Source organism: Pleurodeles waltl, chromosome 4_2 (assembly GCF_031143425.1).
Source record: "Pleurodeles waltl isolate 20211129_DDA chromosome 4_2, aPleWal1.hap1.20221129, whole genome shotgun sequence".
Lineage (NCBI taxonomy): Eukaryota > Metazoa > Chordata > Amphibia > Caudata > Salamandridae > Pleurodeles > Pleurodeles waltl.
This window is the reverse complement of record NC_090443.1, coordinates 517,264,521-517,284,458: the sequence shown is the minus strand read 5'-3', so window position 1 is coordinate 517,284,458 and position 19,938 is coordinate 517,264,521. Positions and strand designations below refer to the sequence as shown.

At 48.6% G+C, this 19,938-nt stretch overlaps 1 protein-coding gene across 3 annotated transcripts in view; it reads left to right on the top strand.

The window, feature by feature from the left end:
- Window positions 1-19,938, top strand: part of PRRC2C (proline rich coiled-coil 2C) — a 1,097,702-nt gene that overhangs the window by 64,133 nt on the left and 1,013,631 nt on the right. For all 3 annotated transcript variants that reach the window (XM_069232016.1, XM_069232017.1, XM_069232015.1), the window contains exon 5: window positions 14,326-14,442. In XM_069232016.1, coding sequence (XP_069088117.1) covers window positions 14,326-14,442 — 117 coding nt within the window. The remainder of the gene's footprint in view (window positions 1-14,325; window positions 14,443-19,938) is intronic.

Here is a 19,938-nt window from a genome sequence, read left to right as displayed (position 1 = left end):
CTCGTCATGTAGTATGGTATTAAAGTCCACCAATGCTACATGTATTTTAGGAAGGTACATTTATGCTCTGATGGACGAAATTGCATCTACGCATACGGAGGTCCCTCGGGGGCTATTGAATCTGGTATCGGACGCTCAGGCAGCTGCAACTCAGGTTATCCAATCTGGGTTGAATGCAACTGACTCTGTGGCTAGAGCAATGGGCACTGCTGTAGTTACGAGGAGGCAGGCTTGGCTTCGTAACTCAGGATTTTCCTTGGATGTACAGTCAACCCTACTGGACCTTCCTTTTGATGGGGACAAGCTCTTTGGTGCCAAGGCGGATTCGGCCTTAGAGAGGTTCAAGGAGAGCAGGGCCACGGCCAAGTCGCTGGGCTTGCAAGCTACTTCTGCCTCCTCCAGATTTTTTAGGAGGTTTCGAGGATTTAGTCGTGGCTCCTCCTCCTCTTCCTTTTGAGGTAAATTCCAGCAGCCTACCTCTGCTCTCTCCTATAGATCTTTTAGAGGGAGGGGTAGGGTCCGTACCAGGGGAGCCTCTCAGCAGCACTCTGCCTCTTCCTCTGGAAGGGTGCAGCAGGGGAAGCAGCCTTAGGCTTCCACCAATTCCCACTCACTCCTCTCCTGTAGGGGGGAGGTTACTGAATTTTCTCCACGTGGGAGGTCATCACATCAGACTCCTGGATTACCAGCATTGTGAGAAAAGGCTACACCCTTCCCTTTCGGGAGTTTCCGCCCCCCCATCCCGCCCCGCCCATCTTATTGTTCAGAAGAACACCTCCTGTTGTCCTGTTGTTAGAACAGTAGGTTCAAGTCCTCCTTTCAAAGGGCGTGGTGGAGTTAGTTCCAGAGCAGGAAAGGGGTCAAGGTTGTTACTCAAGGTACTTCCTGACTCCAAAGGAGGATGGTCGGTTGAGACCAATCCTGGACCTGAGGATCTTGAATTGGTTCCTCAAACAGGAAAAGTTCAAGATGCTGACCCTAGCTCAGGTGCTTTTGGCGTTGAACAATGGAGATTGGATGGTGTCTGTCGACTTGCAGGAAGCTTACTTTCATATCCCGATACTCAAGTCGCACAGGAAGTATCTCCGGTTTGTGGTGGGGTCGCAGCACTATCAGTTTGCGGTCCTCCCGTTTGGTCTTGCTTCAGCACCTCGAGTCTTCACGAAGGTGATGTCGGTGGTTGCGGCAGAGCTCAGAAGAAAGGGGATAGCAGTATTCCCTTACCTGGACGACTGGTTGATCAAAGCCAAGTCCCCGGAGCTCGTGTTGCATCATCTGCAGTCGACAACCCAGTTGTTGTTCGACCTGGGCTTTTCGGTGAACGTGCCCAAATCTCACCTAGAGCCCTCTCAGCGCCTCCTGTACATAGGGGCAGTACTGGATACAACATTGAATCGAGCCTTTCCTCTGCCTCAGCGGATTCAAGACATTCAGGCGTTGGTTCCAATGTTTCAAAGTGGAGCGGTCATTCCAGTCCTCAAGGTCCTACGTCTGCTCGGTCTGTTTGCCTCCTGCATACTGTTGGTCACGCATGCTCGCTGGCACATGAGGGCTCTTCAGTGGTGTCTCCGGAGGCAGTGGTCTCAACACAAAGGGGATCTCGAAGGTTCGGTAAAGATCTCCAGAGATGCTGCCACGGATTTGAAGTGGTGGATTGCGGGCGACAATCTTTCCCGAGGAAGGCCGTTCACGCAGCTTCCCCCAGTGACCACGGTAATAACGGATGCTTCCACTCTAGGGTGGGGAGCTCATCTGGGGGACCTGGAGATCAAAGGGCTTTGGTCTCCAGTGGAACAGATGTTTCATATCAATCTGTTGGAGTTACGGGCTGTACGTCTGGCTCTCAAGTCCTGTCTCCCATCCCTTCGCGGTCAGTCGGTTCAGGTCCTGATGGACAATACTGCCGCGATGTGGTATTTAAACAAACGGTGAGGGGTAGGGTCGTACCTTCTCTGCAGGGAAGCTCTTCGGCTATGGTCCTGGGCAAAGGACCATCAGATTTGCTTGGTAGCAAATCATCTGGCCGGAGTCTTGAACGTACGTGCAGACAGTCTGTCGCCATTTCTCGGCCGACCACGAGTGGCGTCTCCATCCAGATCAAGTCCTTCTAATCTTCCAGATGTGGGGGTTTCCTCGGATAGATCTGTTTGCCACCCGGAAGAACTCGCACTGCCCGTTATTCTGCAGCCTCCAGTATCCGGTACAAGGAGCGTTGGGGGACGCGTTTCAGATGACCTGGTGCGACCAGTTGCTTTATGCGTTCCCCCCCCCATACCCTTGATTCTTCGAGTATTTAGCAAAATACGCCAAGACCTGGTCCAAGTCATCTTAATTGCTCCGGATTGGCCAAGGAGGGTGTGGTATTCTGACCTTCTCCAACTCTCACTGTGCCCTCCGCTCTGTCTCCCTCTCAGGGCAGACCTCCTCTCGCAGTCGCAGGGGCAGGTTTTACACCCCAACCTCCAGAGCCTGCACCTTCATGCCTGGAGATTGAACGGGGCAACCTGAGTTCCTTTTCTCTCCCGTCTGAGGTAGTGGATGTTACCTTATCGGCCAGGCGACACTCCACTAAATCTATCTACTCTAATAGGTGGTCTAAATTTGTGGTATAGTGTGGAGAGAGGCAGATTGATCCCTTACGTGCTCATTTGTCGGATGTTTTATCTTCTGCTTTGTCTTTAGCACAGAGGGGTTGTGCAGTGGCTACTGTTAAGGGTTACTTGTCTGCCTTGTCGGCCTTTATTTGTCTTCCAGACCAGCCTTCTTTATTTAAAGTCGCCAATAGTACTTAGATTCTTGAAGGGCTTTATGAATAAATTTCCTCCAAATCCTTTCGTTATGCCTTAATGGGATTTGTCCTTGGTTCTAACTTTCCTTATGGGGTCCCCTTTTGAGCCTATGCATTCTTGCCCCATAAGAATGTTAGTTCTTAAAACAGCTTTCCTGGTTGCTATTACATCTGCAAGGAGAGTGAGTGAGTTGCAGGCTCTATCGGTAAAACCCCCTTATACATCTTTTTATGGGGATAAGGTGGTGTTGAGGACCAAGGCTGCTTTCCTTTCATTTGGCCCAGAAAATTACTCTATCCACGTTTTTTCCTCCACCTCATCCGTCAAAGGAAGAAGAGAGACTACACCGCTTGGACCCAAAGAGGGCGTTAAGCTTTTATATAGACAGGGCAAAGGATTTCAGGCTGGAGGCTCAGCTTTTTATCGCATACGTGGGAAAGAGGAGAGGAAAGGCAGTCCACAAGAGAACACTCTCCAGGTGGGTTGTTCTTTGCATTAAAATGTGTTACTCTTTAGCAAAGAAGGATCCCCCTGATGGTATAAGAGCTCATTCCACCAGAGCTAAGTCGGCCTCCTCGGCCTTGGCTAGGGGTGTTCCTGTGGTCGACATCTGCAAGGCCGCAACTTGGTCGTCCCTTCACACTTTTGCGAAGCATTACTGCTTGGACTCTGAGGTCAGAAGGGACGGCCATTTTGCACGGTCAGTGCTGCAGGATTTCTTGGTTTGACCATTCAGGCACCCCCCCACCGAGTGCGGTACTGCTTTGGGACTCTATTCATTAGGTGAGGAATCCACAGGTAGTTGTATCCATCAGAAGAACGAGTTACTTACCTTCGGTAACGACTTTTCTGGTGGATACATTAGCTACCTGTGGATTCCTCACGGTCCCACCCGCCTCCCCATTGCCTGTTTGGTCTAACCAAGTAATTCTTGAGTGTGCTCCTCTTGGTTTTGAGGATTGGTATATATTATGTATATATGATTATATGTGTGTATATATATAGTTCATATATTTATTTACTTGTAAAAAAAATAATAATAATGGTAGGTTGAATTCTCAGAATGATGTGTTTGTTTGGAATATCATTAAATATTACTATTGTTCTTTCATCTCAATGGCCTATTATTCTCAGGCACGTAAAAAATGTTGATACTGACGTCGGCGAGGACCTCTTATTGCCTGTATGACGTCAGACGGCGTCGCGTGGGCAACTGTGACGTCCTTGTCGGCGTGCAGAAGCTAGGAAGAAGATTTCCGTCGAGTGCTGGCGCAATGGGAGTATTCATTAGGTGAGGAATCCACAGGTAGCTAATGTATCCACCAGAAAAGTTGTTACCGAAGGTAAGTAACTCGTTCATCTGTCCAATTCGAGAGTGTCCTCCCTTTTGAAGCATAGTTCACCGTACCTATGCTTTTGCACTAATGACATTACCTCAGGCTAGGGGCAGGCGGAGGTAGCAGTCACAATAGGTTTTATATTCTGGTGGTTATCCATAAATGGATCCATGTTTTGAACCAACTGAAATAGGTTTTCACTTATTTTACCCAGGCTACTCATTCTGTGTCCAGAACAATCAGGCCATCAAGGCTACTTCTGTCTTACACATTGACAGTTGAGATGTATGTTTGTGTAAGGAAATGGCTCCCTGTTGCAGTTACGCCCCACCTTTTGCCTGATACTGATGCTGACTTGACTGAGAAGTGTGCTGGGACCCTGCTAACGATGCCCCAGCACCAGTGTTCTTTCACTTAAAATGTGCCATTGTTTCCCCAATTGGCACACCCTTGGCACACAGATAAGTCCCTTGTAAAAGGTACCAGTGCTACCAAGGGCCCTGTGACCAGGGAAGGTCGCTAAGGGCTGCAGCATATGTTGTGCCACCCTACGGGACCCCTCACCTAACACATGCACACTGCCATCGCAGATTGTGTGTGTTGGTGGGGAGAAAAAGGCAAAGTCGACATGGCATCCCCCTCAGGATGCCATGCACACAAAATGCTGCCTGTGGCATAGGTAAGTAACCCCTCCAGCAGGCCTTCCAGCCTTAAGGCAGAGTGCACTATACCACAGGTGAGAGCATAGCTGCATGAGCAATATGCCCGTACAATGTCTTAGTCCATTCTTACACATTGTGAGTACAGTGTGGCTATATTAAGTATATGGTCTTTTCGTTTGTCAAAAACGAACTCAACAGCTCGATAATGGCTACACTGAATACTGGGAAGTTTGGTATCAAACTTCTCAGGATAATAAACCCACACTGATGCCAGTGTTGGATTTATAAAGAAAAATGCACACAGAAGGCATCTTAGAGATGCCCCCTGTATTTTATTTTACCCAATCCTTCAGTGCATTACTTACTGGTCTGTGCCAGCCTGCTGCTGAGAGACGAGTTTCTGACCCCCTGGGGTGAGAGCCTTTGTGCTCTCAGAGGACAGAAACAAAAGCCTGCTCTGGGTGGAGGTGCTTCACACCTCTCCCCCCTGCAGGAAATAACACCTAGCAGTGAGCCTCAAAGGCTCCGGCTTAGTGTTACAATGCCCCATGGCACTCCAGCTAGTGGAGATGCCCGCCCCCTGGACACAACCCCCACGTTTGGTGGCAAGTCCAGGGGAGATAATGAGAAAAACAAGGAGTCACCACCCACCAGTCAGGACAGCCCCTAAGGTGTCCTGAGCTGAGGTGACCCCTGCCTTTAGAAATCCTCCAGCTTGGTTTTGGAGGATTCCCCCAATAGGATTAGGGATGTGCCCCCTCCCCACAGGGAGGAGGCACAAAGAGGGTGTAGCCACCCTCAAGGACAGTAGCCATTGGCTACTGCCCTCCCAGACCTAAACACACACCTAAATTCAGTATTTAGGGGCACCCAAGATCCCAGGAAACTAGATTCCTGCAACCTTAACAAGGACTGCTGACCTGAAGCCCTGCAGTGAAGACGGAGACGACAACCGCTTTGGCCCCAGCCCTACTGGCCTGTCTCCCAACTTCGAAGAAAAATGCAACAGCGACGCATCCAACAGGGACCAGCGACCTCTGAAGCCTCAGAGGACTGCCCTGCAACCAAGGACCAAGAAACTCCAGTGAACAGCGGCCCTGTTCAACAATCTACAACTTTCTTGCAACAAAGAAACTACTTTAAAGACTTCCCGTTTCCCGCCGGAAGCGTGAGACTTTTCACTGCACCTGACGCCCCCGGCTCAACCTGCGGAAAACCAACACTACAGGGAGGACTCACCGGCGACTGCGAGCCCGTGAGTAGCCAGAGACGACCCCCCCTGAACCCCCACAGCGACACCTGCAGAGGAAATCCAGAGGCTCCCCCTGACCGCAACTGCCTGTAACGAGGGACCCGACGCCTGGAACCAACACTGCATCCGCAGCCCCCAGGACCTGAAGGAACCTAACTCCAGTGCAGGAGCGACCCTCTGCCTAACCCAGGCGGTGGCTGCCCTAAGGTGGACTCTGTGCACACTATTTCTTAGTTTGAAATAGTATATACAGAGCCAACTTCCTACATTTTGGCACTGACATGTAGTAAAGAGCGTGGTGGCAATTATTAGACATTCCAGATAAATATCCACAAGGTTGATTGAGCTTGATTTGAAAAATCCATGCTGCCTTGACTCCCTTCCCGAACTTGAGCCTGATGCAAAAAGTGCTGAAATGCTTCCATCCTCAAGCAAATTTCGAAGCAAAAACTGTTTTTTCTGCTCTTTTTTGGGGTCTAACTTGAAGCAGAAGAATCTTGATAATTGTAACATTAAAGCCCTCATGACACAAATGGCACTATTTATCTGTATTCCTAGCTGTATTTTACTAGCAGATTGAATGCCAATGACTGCACAAGTAGTCACTCCCAGGGCAGTGCTTAAGTTACTGCCTCCTCCTCAAAATCATGCATATAATATTTAGTTCTTTCTTGCGTTGAACTTGACATCCAGTAAGTAGCTTTTACCTGATTGTGAGAATAATAGAATAGATTTGCAATAAAATTGAGGTCTGTCTGCTGAACATTTAGGAACTCCCTAGTCCTTATTTGCAATGCTCATTGTAAAAGGGAGAACATTGAAGACCGCATCCAATATTTGAATACAAAAAATGAGCAACAGCTATAGTTGGGGGGGGGGGGGGGGGTACTGAAAACAGCTAAAATACTACCACGCAACGTTCTGTGAAATCCAGAAGTGCTCCCCTGGCCTTTGGTGTCTTTATGTTGATGTGCATGCAAGTATAGTTTGCGGTTTGGCCAGAGGTGTTCCTGATAGACAGGAATAACAATAGTGTTACGATTGTGGTTGAAGGCACAAAATGTTTAATCTGGATCGGAAATGCCGAAATGAGTCTTTAGTGTGCTGCATACTGGTGAACACCACAAAATGTCTGCATGCAGACATTTTGCAGACTCTGACCATTCTGATGGATACAACTACCTGTGGATTCCTCACCTGATGAATACTCCCATGGCGCCAGCATTCGACGGAAATCTTCTTACTAGTCTCTGCACGTCGACGAGGACGTCACTCCAGCCCACGTGACGCCGTCTGACGTCATACAGGCAATAGGTCCTCGCCGACGTGCCGATGACAGTTCCCTTTTTTCCGTGCATTCGAAACGGTTATCTTCGAGGGAGCTACTGTTACCTTCGTGGTTACAGTGTATTGTCTGCTGCGTAGTCTTCTCTGCGGTAATAATGTCTCAGAGGAAGTCGGGTTTCAAGCCCTGTCGAGAGTGTGGGGGCAAGATGTCAGTTACAGATCCTCACTCCGACTGTCTATGGTGTTTGAGCTCCGACCACGACGTCTCGACTTGCGATTCATGTCAACACATGAATCCGAAGGCCCTCAAAGAGCGTGAAGCCAAGTTATTTATGGCAAAGTCAAAGAAGAAGGAGAAACATCATAAGAAGTCTTCTTCGCCAAGGTCTCACCGGCGTCATCGAGACTCCCGGCGCCGTAGAGACTCACGACGTCATTCCAGCAAGGAGTCTCGTTCGAGGTCACCTTTGGCTCGGCGTCGGAGGACTTGGGAGGTCAGCCCCACGGTCACGCCGCATCCATCGACGCCGTTGCCCTCTCCGGCGTCACCGACTTCGCCTGGTCAGGCGTCAGTGATTGAGGTGGTGCAGCCTCTTGTGTTTTCTCTGGCGTCGCAGACGTCGAGGTCGGGGTCGCCCTCGATCCAGGCACCCCAGTATCCGGCTTTTCCCACTCCTGGAGCCGATAGTACCGCGTTTCTTAATGCGATGTATACCTTCTTTCAGCAGATGGCTCCAGGAGCTGCTCCGGCTGGTCCTTCGGGGCCCTTGGCCTTTTCGTTGGGTGATCCTGCGCCTCTTCGGCCGGCACCCTTTATGCCCTTTCTCCCTTTTGGGAATGTGGGCTCGGCGCCGGTGCCGGTGCCGGTGGCCGCTCCGGTGGCTTCGGATGTTTCGGCCCCGGAGGTTGCCCTTCCGTCGAAGTCAGGATTTTGCCCTGTGACTCCGGTTGGTCCATCGGCTCCAAGTCCTCGTCCTCCGGCTCCTGCCTCGGCGCCGAAGCTGCCTGTGGCGCCGGACGCGGCGTCAGATGCTTCTGGCGATCGGCGCCGTTCTTCGACGTCGGCGGAGGCCATGTCGACTCCGCGTATCGAGGAGAGACTTCATTCGAGGAGGCGTGCTCTCCGTCTTTTAGAAGAGCAGGAGTACCAGCGAGTCCTAGAGGAGGGAGAGATTGAGGACTCTGGAGAAGGACTGCATGGTCTGGATACAGCCAGTGGGCTGGACACTTCCCCTGAGTGGGACCTTTCATCTCCAGGGGAATATACGGAGGAGGCTGCTTCCTTTCATGCTGTGGTGAGGAAGGCAGCGAGCTTTTTGGACCTGCCTTTGCCGGTGGCAGAGGCGAAGCAGAATTTGCTGACAGAGGTATTGCATCCGGCCTCTGCTGCAGCTGAGCCTCTCTTGCCATTTAATGAGGCTTTGCTGGATCCGGTGTTGGAGGTGTGGAAGAAGCCGGTGTCTTCCTCGGCCGTTCATAGGGCTGTGGCCAGGAGGTATCGAGCTGCACCATCTGACCCTGGCTTTCTCTCTAGACACCCTACGCCGGAGAGCTTGGTGGTGCAAGCCTCCTGTTCCTCAAAGTCAGCGCCTGGTTCCTTCCTGACGGTGCCTGGAGACAGAGACTCCAAGAAACTGGATGCGCAGTCCAAGAAAATATTTTCGTCATGCAGTTTGGCGTTGAAGGCCACCAACGCAACGTGCATTCTGGGGAGGTACATCCATGCTCTGATGGATATTTCGTCTTCATTTACGGAGCTCCCCCAGGGTCTCTTGGATGTGGTCTCGGACGCCCAGGCTGCCGCGACCCAGATTATCCAGTCTGGGCTGGACACGACCGACTCAGTGGCCAGGGCGATGGGCACGGCTGTGGTGGCAAGAAGACAGGCCTGGCTCCGAAACTCAGGGTTTTCGGCGGATGTGCAGTCGACCCTGCTGGACCTCCCGTTTGATGGGGACAGACGGTTTGGAGCCAAGGCAGATTCGGCCTTGGAACGATTTAAGGAGAGCAGAGCCACAGCCAAATCGTTAGGACTGCAAGCTCCTTCTTCCTCTGCCTCTTCTAGATTTTTCAGGAGGTTTCGGGGATTTGGGCGTGGTTCTTCTTCCTCTTCCTTTCGGGGGAGGTTCCAGCAACCCGCCTCTTCCCTCCCCTATAGGTCATTTAGAGGGAGGGGGAGGGGTGGGGCCCGTACCAGAGGAGCCTCTCAACAGCACTCTGCCTCTTCCTCGTCCTCTGGAGGGGTGCAGCAGGGGAAGCAGCCTTAGGCTTCCACCGTTTCCCACTCACTCCTCTCCTGTAGGGGGAAGATTACAGCATTTTCTCCACAAGTGGAAGTCTATCACCACGGACACTTGGGTTCTCGGCATTGTGGGGCAAGGCTACGCCCTTCCCTTTCGGGAGTTCCCGCCCCTCATCCCGCCCCGCCCATCTTATTGTTCAGAAGAACACCTCCTGTTGCTAGAACAGGAGGTTCAAGTCCTCCTTTCAAAGGGCGCGGTAGAGTTGGTCCCAGAGCAGGAAAAGGGTCGAGGTTGTTACTCAAGATACTTCCTGATTCCCAAAAAGGATGGTCAGTTGAGACCAATCCTGGATCTGAGGATCTTGAATTGGTTCCTCAAACAGGAAAAGTTCAAGATGCTGACCCTAGCACAGGTGCTTTTGGCGTTGAACAAGGAAGATTGGATGGTGTCGGTCGACTTGCAGGATGCTTACTTTCATATCCCGATACTCAAGTCGCACAGGAAGTATCTCCGGTTTGTGGTAGGGTCGCAGCACTATCAGTTTGCGGTCCTCCCGTTTGGTCTTACTTCAGCACCTCGAGTCTTCACAAAGGTGATGTCAGTGGTTGCGGCGGAGCTCAGAAGAAAGGGGATAGCAGTATTCCCTTACTTGGACGACTGGTTGATCAAAGCCAAGTCCCCGGAGCTTGTGTCGCATCATCTGCAGTCAACAACCCAGTTGTTGTTCGACCTGGGCTTTTCGGTGAACGTGCCCAAATCTCACCTGGAGCCCTCTCAGCGCCTCCTGTTCATAGGGGCAGTACTGGATACAACATTGAGTCGAGCCTTTCCTCCGCCTCAGCGGATTCAAGATATTCAGGAATTGGTTCCAATGTTTCGAAATGGAGCGGTAGTTCCAGTCCTCAAGGTCCTTCGTCTGCTCGGTCTTTTTGCCTCCTGCATTCTGTTGGTCACGCATGCTCGCTGGCACATGAGGGCTCTTCAGTGGTGCCTCCGAAGGCAGTGGTCTCAACACAAAGGAGATTTAGAAGGTACTGTCAAGATCTCCAGAGATGCTGCTGTGGAATTGAAGTGGTGGATTGCGGGCAACAATCTTTCACAGGGAAAGCCGTTCGCGCAGTCGCCACCAGTGGCCACGGTCATAACGGATGCTTCCACCCTAGGATGGGGAGCTCATCTGGGGGATCTGGAGATCAAAGGGCTTTGGTCTCCAGAGGAACAGGTGTTTCATATCAATCTGTTGGAGTTACGGGCTGTACGTCTGGCTCTCAAGGCCTTCCTCCCATCCCTTCGTGGTCAGTCGGTACAGGTCCTGACGGACAATACTACCACGATGTGGTACATAAACAAACAGGGAGGAGTAGGGTCGTACCTTCTCTGCAGAGAAGCTCTTCGGCTATGGTCCTGGGCAAAGGACCATCAGATTTGCTTGGTGGCAAATCATCTGGCCGGGGTCTTGAATGTACGTGCGGACAGTCTCAGTCGCCAATTCTCGGCAGACCACGAGTGGCGTCTCCATCCAGATCAAGTCTGTTTAATCTTCCAGATGTGGGGGTTTCCTCGGATAGATCTGTTTGCCACTCGGGAGAACGCGCATTGCCCGTTATTCTGCAGCCTCCAGTATCCGATGCAGGGAGCGTTGGGGGACGCGTTTCAGATAACCTGGTGCGACCAGTTGCTTTACGCGTTTCCCCCCCATACCCTTGATTCCTCGAGTGTTGAGGAAAATTCGGCAAGACCGGGCCCAAGTCATCTTAATAGCTCCGGATTGGCCAAGGAGGGTATGGTACTCCGACCTTCTCCAACTCTCACTGTGCCCTCCGCTCCGTCTCCCTCTCAGGGCAGACCTCCTCTCGCAGTCGCAGGGGCAGGTTTTACACCCCAACCTCCAGAGTCTGCACCTACATGCTTGAAGATTGAACGGGGCAACCTGAGTTCCTTCTCTCTCCCGCCTGATGTAGTGGATGTTATCTTAGCGGCCAGGCGACACTCCACTAAATCTATCTACGCTAATAGGTGGTCTAAATTTGTTATGTGGTGTGGAGAGAGACAGATTGATCCCTTACATGCTCATCTGTCACATGTTTTGTCTTTTGCACTGTCTCTAGCGCAGAAAGGTTGTGCAGTGGCTACCATTAAGGGTTATTTGTCGGCCTTGTCAGCCTTCATTTGTCTTCCAGACCAACCATCGTTATTTAAATCCCCTATTGTTCTCAGATTCTTGAAAGGTCTTCTGAATCAATATCCTCCAAAACCATTCGTTATGCCTCAATGGGATTTGTCCTTGGTCCTGACTTTCCTTATGGGGTCCCCTTTTGAGCCTATGCATTCTTGCCCCTTAAGGTATTTGGTTATTAAAACAGTATTCCTGGTAGCTATAACATCTGCAAGGAGAGTGAGTGAGTTGCAGGCCTTATCGGTTAAACCCCCTTATATAACGTTTTATGGGGATAAGGTGGTGTTGAGGACCAAGGCTGCTTTCCTTCCGAAGGTTGTTTCACCCTTCCATTTGGCTCAGACAATCACTTTGTCCACGTTTTATCCTCCGCCTCATCCTTCAAAGGAGGAAGAAAGACTACATCGCCTGGACCCAAAAAAGGCTGGAGGATCAGCTGTTTGTCGGATACGTGGGCAAGAGGAGAGGAAAGGCAGTCCACAAGAGAACACTCTCCAGGTGGGTTGTTCTTTGCATTAAAATCTGTTACTCTTTGCCAAAGAAGGATCCGCCTGAGGGCATTAGAGCTCACTCCACCAGAGCTAAGTCGGCCTCTTCGGCCTTGGCCAGGGGTGTTCCTGTGGTCGACATCTGCAAGGCCGCAACTTGGTCGTCCCTTCACACTTTTGTGAAACATTACTGTTTGGACTCTGAGGTCAGAAGGGACGGTCATTTTGCACGGTCAGTGCTGCAGGATTTCTTGGTTTGACCATTTAGGCACCCACCGCCGGGCGTGGTACTGCTTTGGGACTCTATTCATCAGGTGAGGAATCCACAGGTAGTTGTATCCATCAGAAGAACGAGTTACTTACCTTCGGTAACGACTTTTCTGGTGGATACATTAGCTACCTGTGGATTCCTCACGGTCCCACCCGCCTCCCCGTTGCCTTTTTGGTCTCTCCAAGCAATCCTTGAGTGTGCTCCTTTTGGTCTTCAAAGTGGCAATACATTTTGCATATATGATATTTGTATATATGTATATATTTATATATAAATCTATATATATATTGTGTATATAGATGATTCGTATGTATAAATATATTTATTTGTTTAAAAAAAAAAAAAAAGTTATATTAAATCTACAGCTATTTTATTGCAATGTTGTGTGATTTACAATATTACGAGATGTTGCTTTGCTCTTTCATTACATTGGGTTATTATTATTCTCATGCACGTAAAAAAATGTTGGTACTGTCATCGGCACGTCGGCGAGGACCTATTATTGCCTGTATGACGTCAGACGGCGTCGCGTGGGCTGGAGTGACGTCCTCGTCGACGTGCAGAGACTAGTAAGAAGATTTCCGTCGAATGCTGGCGCCATGGGAGTATTCATCAGGTGAGGAATCCACAGGTAGCTAATGTATCCACCAGAAAAGTCGTTACCGAAGGTAAGTAACTCGTTCTTTTGACTGATAAAAACGCAAACTGGACGGGATGCTCAATTCTTCGACAGTCAAAGGAATTTGGGTACAGACCGATGCTGGACAGCACATCCATATGCTTAATTGCCAAATAATTAGTCCGTCTTTGCAGGCTTTCCAGCATATTCCCCCATGGAGAGACTGGGCATTGCTTGCTTTTATAATCAGTTTTTAAATGTGGTACATAGCAAGATTAAGCCTCCAAAAAACTCCATCAATTCCTTGTTTCCTAAGCTTGCGATTATTTGGGTAGTCCATGACTAATATGAGCTATTACAATATTTGTTTGTTGAAGTCAGTTATGCTACACATTATCTGAACGGTCTCATTGCTATTGTATAGTCTACAAGTTAACACAGTTGCTTCACTGGATTTTATTTAGGAAACGTTATTTGTCAGAACATGCTGGACAGCAGCATGGTAGTCATTACTTACTAAACGTTTAGGCAAGGCAAGAGGTCACTAGGGCAGCGCATGTTGGTCTTTTATGCACACTACTGCAGTTCACAGAGATTGCATTTCTAGAATGGTCTCACTATAACAGAAGTTTGCAGCTCAATTATTCGAGGTCCATTCAACACCCTCCACCCGTCTGTAGCCGGTGAATTGCCACACTATGGATATTGTTATGCTATTAGGGAGACCTAGCTGCCAATTGAATGTTGATCATATTTCAAAAAGGGAATATTGGGCTTAACTACAATATTTGTTTTATTAAATATATTCAGAGCTGCACGACTTCTAAAGTTGTGAGAATTTACTTTTGTCGTTCTAGGAGAATATTTTGGGAGGTGTGGTGGTATCAAAGTTTGAAGAGTATTTCTTTAAATACCGTAAAAATAAGGTATTTAATGAGGTCATAAATGTTTAGGTAGTGTGCAAGTATGTTGCTACTGTTAAGTAATGTTTTTCTTTCAAGTTATAAGTTATTGCAAACCCTGAATGTGTTCAGTGTCCTAAAGGGTTGGCCCAAATGTCAGTTTCATGTCAGTATTGTGATTGTTGTAAAAATAGGATGAATTATTCTATTTTTTTTTTAAATCCCCCCCTGGTTTTAGACCATTTTACAGTAATGTTTTAGGTGAACTGATGTAATTTGTTGTATTTTGTCTATTTAAGGAGTACAACTGAATAGGTACTTCCAGCAAGAGTTTCCTAGTCTGCAGGCAGCTGGGGACCAAACGAAAGAAAAAGACACCACTGAGGATGCTACTGGCCCAAGCTTACGACCTCAGAGTATGTGGATTTATTTTCCCCATTTCTTCCTACATTCTGGGTGTTGAGAAATGAAATTGCAGGACTAAGTGGGAAGTATGAATTGTTGTGCACCCTCCCAGATAATGCAGCTAGTTAGGAATTTTGTTCGCAAATTCTGATCAAGGATGACCTGAAATCTTCTTTGCCCCAATGTCTCAAATCTGCTCTCCGCACACTGGATCGATCAATTTCATCCAAAGTGTAAGTGAAAACAAGTAGTTAAGCAGGTAGCTTGTTTTTGAATGTCCAGTGTTGAAGGATATTTTCCTTTTCCATGTTTTCCAAAGAACCTGCAAAATTATCTTGAATAAGATGTCCCCTATTTGCACACTAAAAGGATTTTATAAAATGAATGCCTTAAAAATGATAAAATAAATGCCTAAAAGCAATGATACTCATGTTTGTCAGCAAGTGTTTTAACGCAGTGTTGTGTTGTAGACTGACCAGATAGTTTTTCAGGTATGAGATTTTAGTTACATTTCTAAATAGAACACCTAGGATTGTTCCACTTAGGTGTGGGATCCTGAAATCTGTTCTATAAAGATAAATATCTTTATACAAGCCCAGTGAAAGCCACTGAGTAGAATAAGCATTGGCAAGGCTAATAAGTCTCACCTATGCAGAGCTATTGACTTTGCCAACTTGTTTTAGCATGCTGAACGGTAACCTCACTGGTGTACAAGATGACTAAAAGTGAGTGGGATATCAGTGGGGTGAAATTAAGTGATTGTGATATGTACTAGCTTGTAGCTGCTGTCTGCTGTGTGGAATCTAAATAAGGGAAACCCCGAGTCTTGGGTGAGACTGGCTGCAAAATGAAACCAGCCCAGCTGCTGCTGACAAATGAAGACGAAAGAAGTGAGAATGATCAAGATGCCAACCAGTGGTAATTAAGTGAACTATAAGCCCTTTTTAGGTCCAAGATACAGTAGATCTTCAAGAATCAGCACATGCACGCTGCCTCTGGCGAGAACTAAAAATGAACAAGTGGTTAGCAGTCACTGTATTGTGCCTTGAAGCTGTGACAATATAGTTATGTCAAGGTCCTCTAAATTCAAGGTAGGTTTCTGGCATATTCTTCTTTTTTTTAAAGGTGGACATTAAAAAATAAAAAAGCTTGAAACAGAAAAATTATTCCTTTGTCAAGTCCTTTAAATTTCGGTTAGTTTAAAAAAAAGTTAAAGTTGAGAATGAATAAACATTTTTGAGAAATAATTTTCTGTCATGACATCTTCACAGATAACTGCCAACTTGACATGGCAAAATAAACCCTTTTGACAGGTCAAAACAAAACTTTATAATTATAACAAGCCACTCCTAGAGGAAGGTCTTGGTATCTCACCAAACAGGGTGTGATCATTAAAACGAAGGGTGTTTTTCCAAAATTGCTGTTCACTGTACCAAGACTGGTGGTTTCATTGGGACCACAAAAGCTGTTATACCAACATATCAAATTAATTCTTACATTTAAACCATCTCATTGCAAAGCTTGGATTAAAAGAACTTTTATTCTTAAGGTGACTTTAAAAAAATCATCATTTTGTTGCCAGATCTCCAGTATTCTTTCCTGTGTATCTGCAGCAGTTGTTACCCAAGATTACACTGTTTCACGCCAGAAATTGTGAAGTGCTTTCAGAAACTGGGAACAAAAAAGTACTCTTGGAAGGAGATGTGACCTTCCCCATCCTGGGGACTACTGTTGGTGGCCACAGATGGCCAAACTTAAGAGGCTACCTGTAAGGAAATGCCTCCTTGGCATGGTTGCCCCCTGACTTTTTGCCTTTGCTGATGCTATGTTTACAATTGAAAGTGTGCTGAGGCCTGCTAACCAGGCCCCAGCACCAGTGTTCTTTCCCTAACCTGTACTTTTGTATCCACAATTGGCAGACCCTGGCATCCAGATAAGTCCCTTGTAACTGGTACTTCTTGTACCAAGGGCCCTGATGCCAAGGAAGGTCTCGAAGGGCTGCAGCATGTCTTATGCCACCCTGGAGACCTCTCACTCAGCACAGACACACTGCTTGCCAGCTTGTGTGTGCTAGTGAGGACAAAACGAGTAAGTCGACATGGCACTCCCCTCAGGGTGCCATGCCAGCCTCTCACTGCCTATGCAGTATAGGTAAGACACCCCTCTAGCAGGCCTTACAGCCCTAAGGCAGGGTGCACTATACCATAGGTGAGGGTGCCAGTGCATGAGCACTATACCCCTACAGTGTCTAAGCAAAACCTTAGACATTGTAAGTGCAGGGTAGCCATAAGAGTATATGGTCTGGGAGTCTGTTTTACACGAACTCCACAGCACCATAATGGCTACACTGAAAACTGGGAAGTTTGGTATCAAACTTCTCAGCACAATAAATGCACACTGATGCCAGTGTACATTTTATTGCAAAATACACCCCAGAGGGCACCTTAGAGGTGCCCCCTGAAACTTAACCGACTGTCTGTGTAGGCTGACTAGTTCCAGCAGCCTGCCACACTAGAGACATGTTGCTGGCCCCATGGGGAGAGTGCCTTTGTCACTCTGAGGCCAGTAACAAAGCCTGCACTGGGTGGAGATGCTAACACCTCCCCCAGGCAGGAGCTGTAACACCTGGCGGTGAGCCTCAAAGGCTCACCCCTTTGTCACAGCACCGCAGGACACTCCAGCTAGTGGAGTTGCCCGCCCCCTCCGGCCCCGGCCCCCACACCTCAGGGAGGACCCCCGGACTACTCTACGACTGTGAGTACCAAAACCTGTCCCCCCTGAGCCCCCACAGCGCCGCCTGCAGAGGGAATCCCGAGGCTTCCCCTGACCGCGACTCTCTGAAACCTAAGTCCCGACGCCTGGAAAAGACCCTGCACCCGCAGCCCCCAGGACCTGAAGGACCGGACTTTCACTGCAGAAGTGACCCCCAGGAGTCCCTCTCCCTTGCCCAAATGGAGGTTTCCCCGAGGAAGCCCCCCCCTTGCCTGCCTGCAGCGCTGAAGAGATCCCGTGATCTCTCATTGACTTACATTGCGAACCCGACGCTTGTTCTAACACTGCACCCGGCCGCCCCCGCGCCGCTGAGGGTGAAATTTCTGTGTGGGCTTGTCCCCCCCGGTGCCCTACAAAACCCCCCTGGTCTGCCCTCCGAAGACGCGGGTACTTACCTGCAAGCAGACCGGAACCGGGGCACCCCCTTCTCTCCATTATAGCCTATGCGTTTTGGGCACCACTTTGAACTCTGCACCTGACCGGCCCTGAGCTGCTGGTGTGGTAACTTTGGGGTTGCTCTGAACCCCCAACGGTGGGCTACCTTGGACCAAGAACTGAACCCTGTAAGTGTCTTACTTACCTGGTAAAATTAACAAAAACTTACCTCCCCCAGGAACTGTGAAAATTGCACTAAGTGTCCACTTTTGAAATAGCTATTTGTGAATAACTTGAAAAGTATACATGCAATTGAAATGCCTAAAAAAGTTCCTAATGTACTTACCTGCAATACCTTTCCAACAAGATATTACATGTTAAATTTGAACCTGTGGTTCTTAAAATAAACTAAGAAAATATATTTTTATCTAACAAAACCTATTGGCTGGATTTGTCTCTGAGTGTGTGTACCTCATTTATTGTCTATGTGTATGTACAACAAATGCTTAACACTACTCCTTGGATAAGCCTACTGCTCGACCACACTACCACAAAATAGAGCATTAGTATTATCTATTTTTACCACTATTTTACCTCTAAGGGGAACCCTTGGACTCTGTGCATGCTATTCCTTACTTTGAAATAGCACATACAGAGCCAACTTCCTACACTACCCCTTCAGGTGAATTTGTGATTGCCACTTGCATCACTGTTCTCCTTTGTATAGGCAGACAGGCTGGCATCTCCTCCAGAGAGGTGAACCCATTACAGAACCGGACTTCCAAGAGGAGTGGCTCATTATGTTTGGTACACCCCAGCGATGTACCCAGGGCTCCTCAAAGAGGAAAAAGGCGTGCGTCTCTTTGGATTTGTGTAGATAATGGTATCCTGGGATTGTTTGTGCCCAACCCCCAGGAAGTGATGCAAAGTGGTAAGGGTTCCCTCATGAGAACTATTGACTCATTGGCTTGTGTGTCCTCCCTTTCCACAAACCTGAATATGCCATAAAAGTGACACTCCAAACACTGTTTTCAGATCAATACTAGACTGGAAAGAAGACAGATGTTTTCTGAGTGACAGCCCTGCCTTCCTGAGGTGTCTCTGACCCGTAGCCAATGTCTGAGGATCCTGGTCCCCTTAAGGAAAAGATTTGCTTACCTGCAAACAGCCTCTGAGATGGCTGTAACTGGGAGACCAATTGGCCAGTAGCGACATGACCTATATTGGACTCCACTGCTGCATCGTGGGAGATCAAATCCTGAGACTGTAGATGACCCCTGCAACACATGTGTACCAGAGTGACCACAGGAACACTTGCCACATCCATCTTGCCCCTAGCATCTTCCAAAACCATTATTCTCAGCATAAGGGCTAGTTTTTTGCTGGACTGTGGCAAAGATAAAAAGTGCACTAAAGACCCTGAGACTGCTTAACGGAAGAGTAAACGGTCTACGTGGACCTGAGGGGTCCCTGTTACTGGCCCCCAACTTGTTGCGGCCTGCTCAAGTGAAGAGAAGCAGCCAGTCTAGGCACTGGGATAAAAACTACGAATTGGTGTTGAATGTTTGAGTCACTTCTGTAAGGAAATGCCTCCTTGGCATGGTTACCCCCTGACTTTTTGCCTTTGCTGAGGCTAAGTTTTGATTTGAAAGTGTGCTGAGGCCTGCTAACCAGGCCCCAGCACCAGTGTTCTTTCCCTAACCTGTACTTTTGTTTCCACAATTGGCACACCCTGGCATCCAGGTAAGTCCCTTGTAACTGGTACCAAGGGCCCTGATGCCAGGGAAGGTCTCTAAGGGATGCAGCATGTCTTATGCCACCCTGGGGACCCCTCACTCAGCACATACTGCTTGCCAGCTTGTGTGTGCTAGTGAGGACAAAACGACTAAGTCGACATGGCACTCCCCTCAGGGTGCCATGCCAACCTCACACTGCCTATGAAGTATAGATAAGTCACCCCTCTAGCAGGCCTTACAGCCCTAAGGCAGGGTGCACTATACCATAGGTGAGGGCACAAGTGCATGAGCACTGTGCCCCTACAGTGTCTAAGCAAAACCTTAGACATTGTAAGTGCAGGGTAGCCATAAGAGTATATGGTCTGGGAGTCTGTCATGCACGAACTCCACAGCACCTTAATGGCTACACTGAAAACTGGGAAGTTTGGTATCAAACTTCTCAGCACAATAAATGCAAACTGATGCCAGTGTATATTTTATTGTAACATACACCCCAGAGGGCACCTTAGAGGTGCCCCCCTGAAAACTTAACTGACTACCCGTGTATGCTGACTGGTTTTTACAGCCTGCCACACACCAGACATGTTGCTGGCCACATGGGAAGAGTGCCTTTGTCACTCTGTG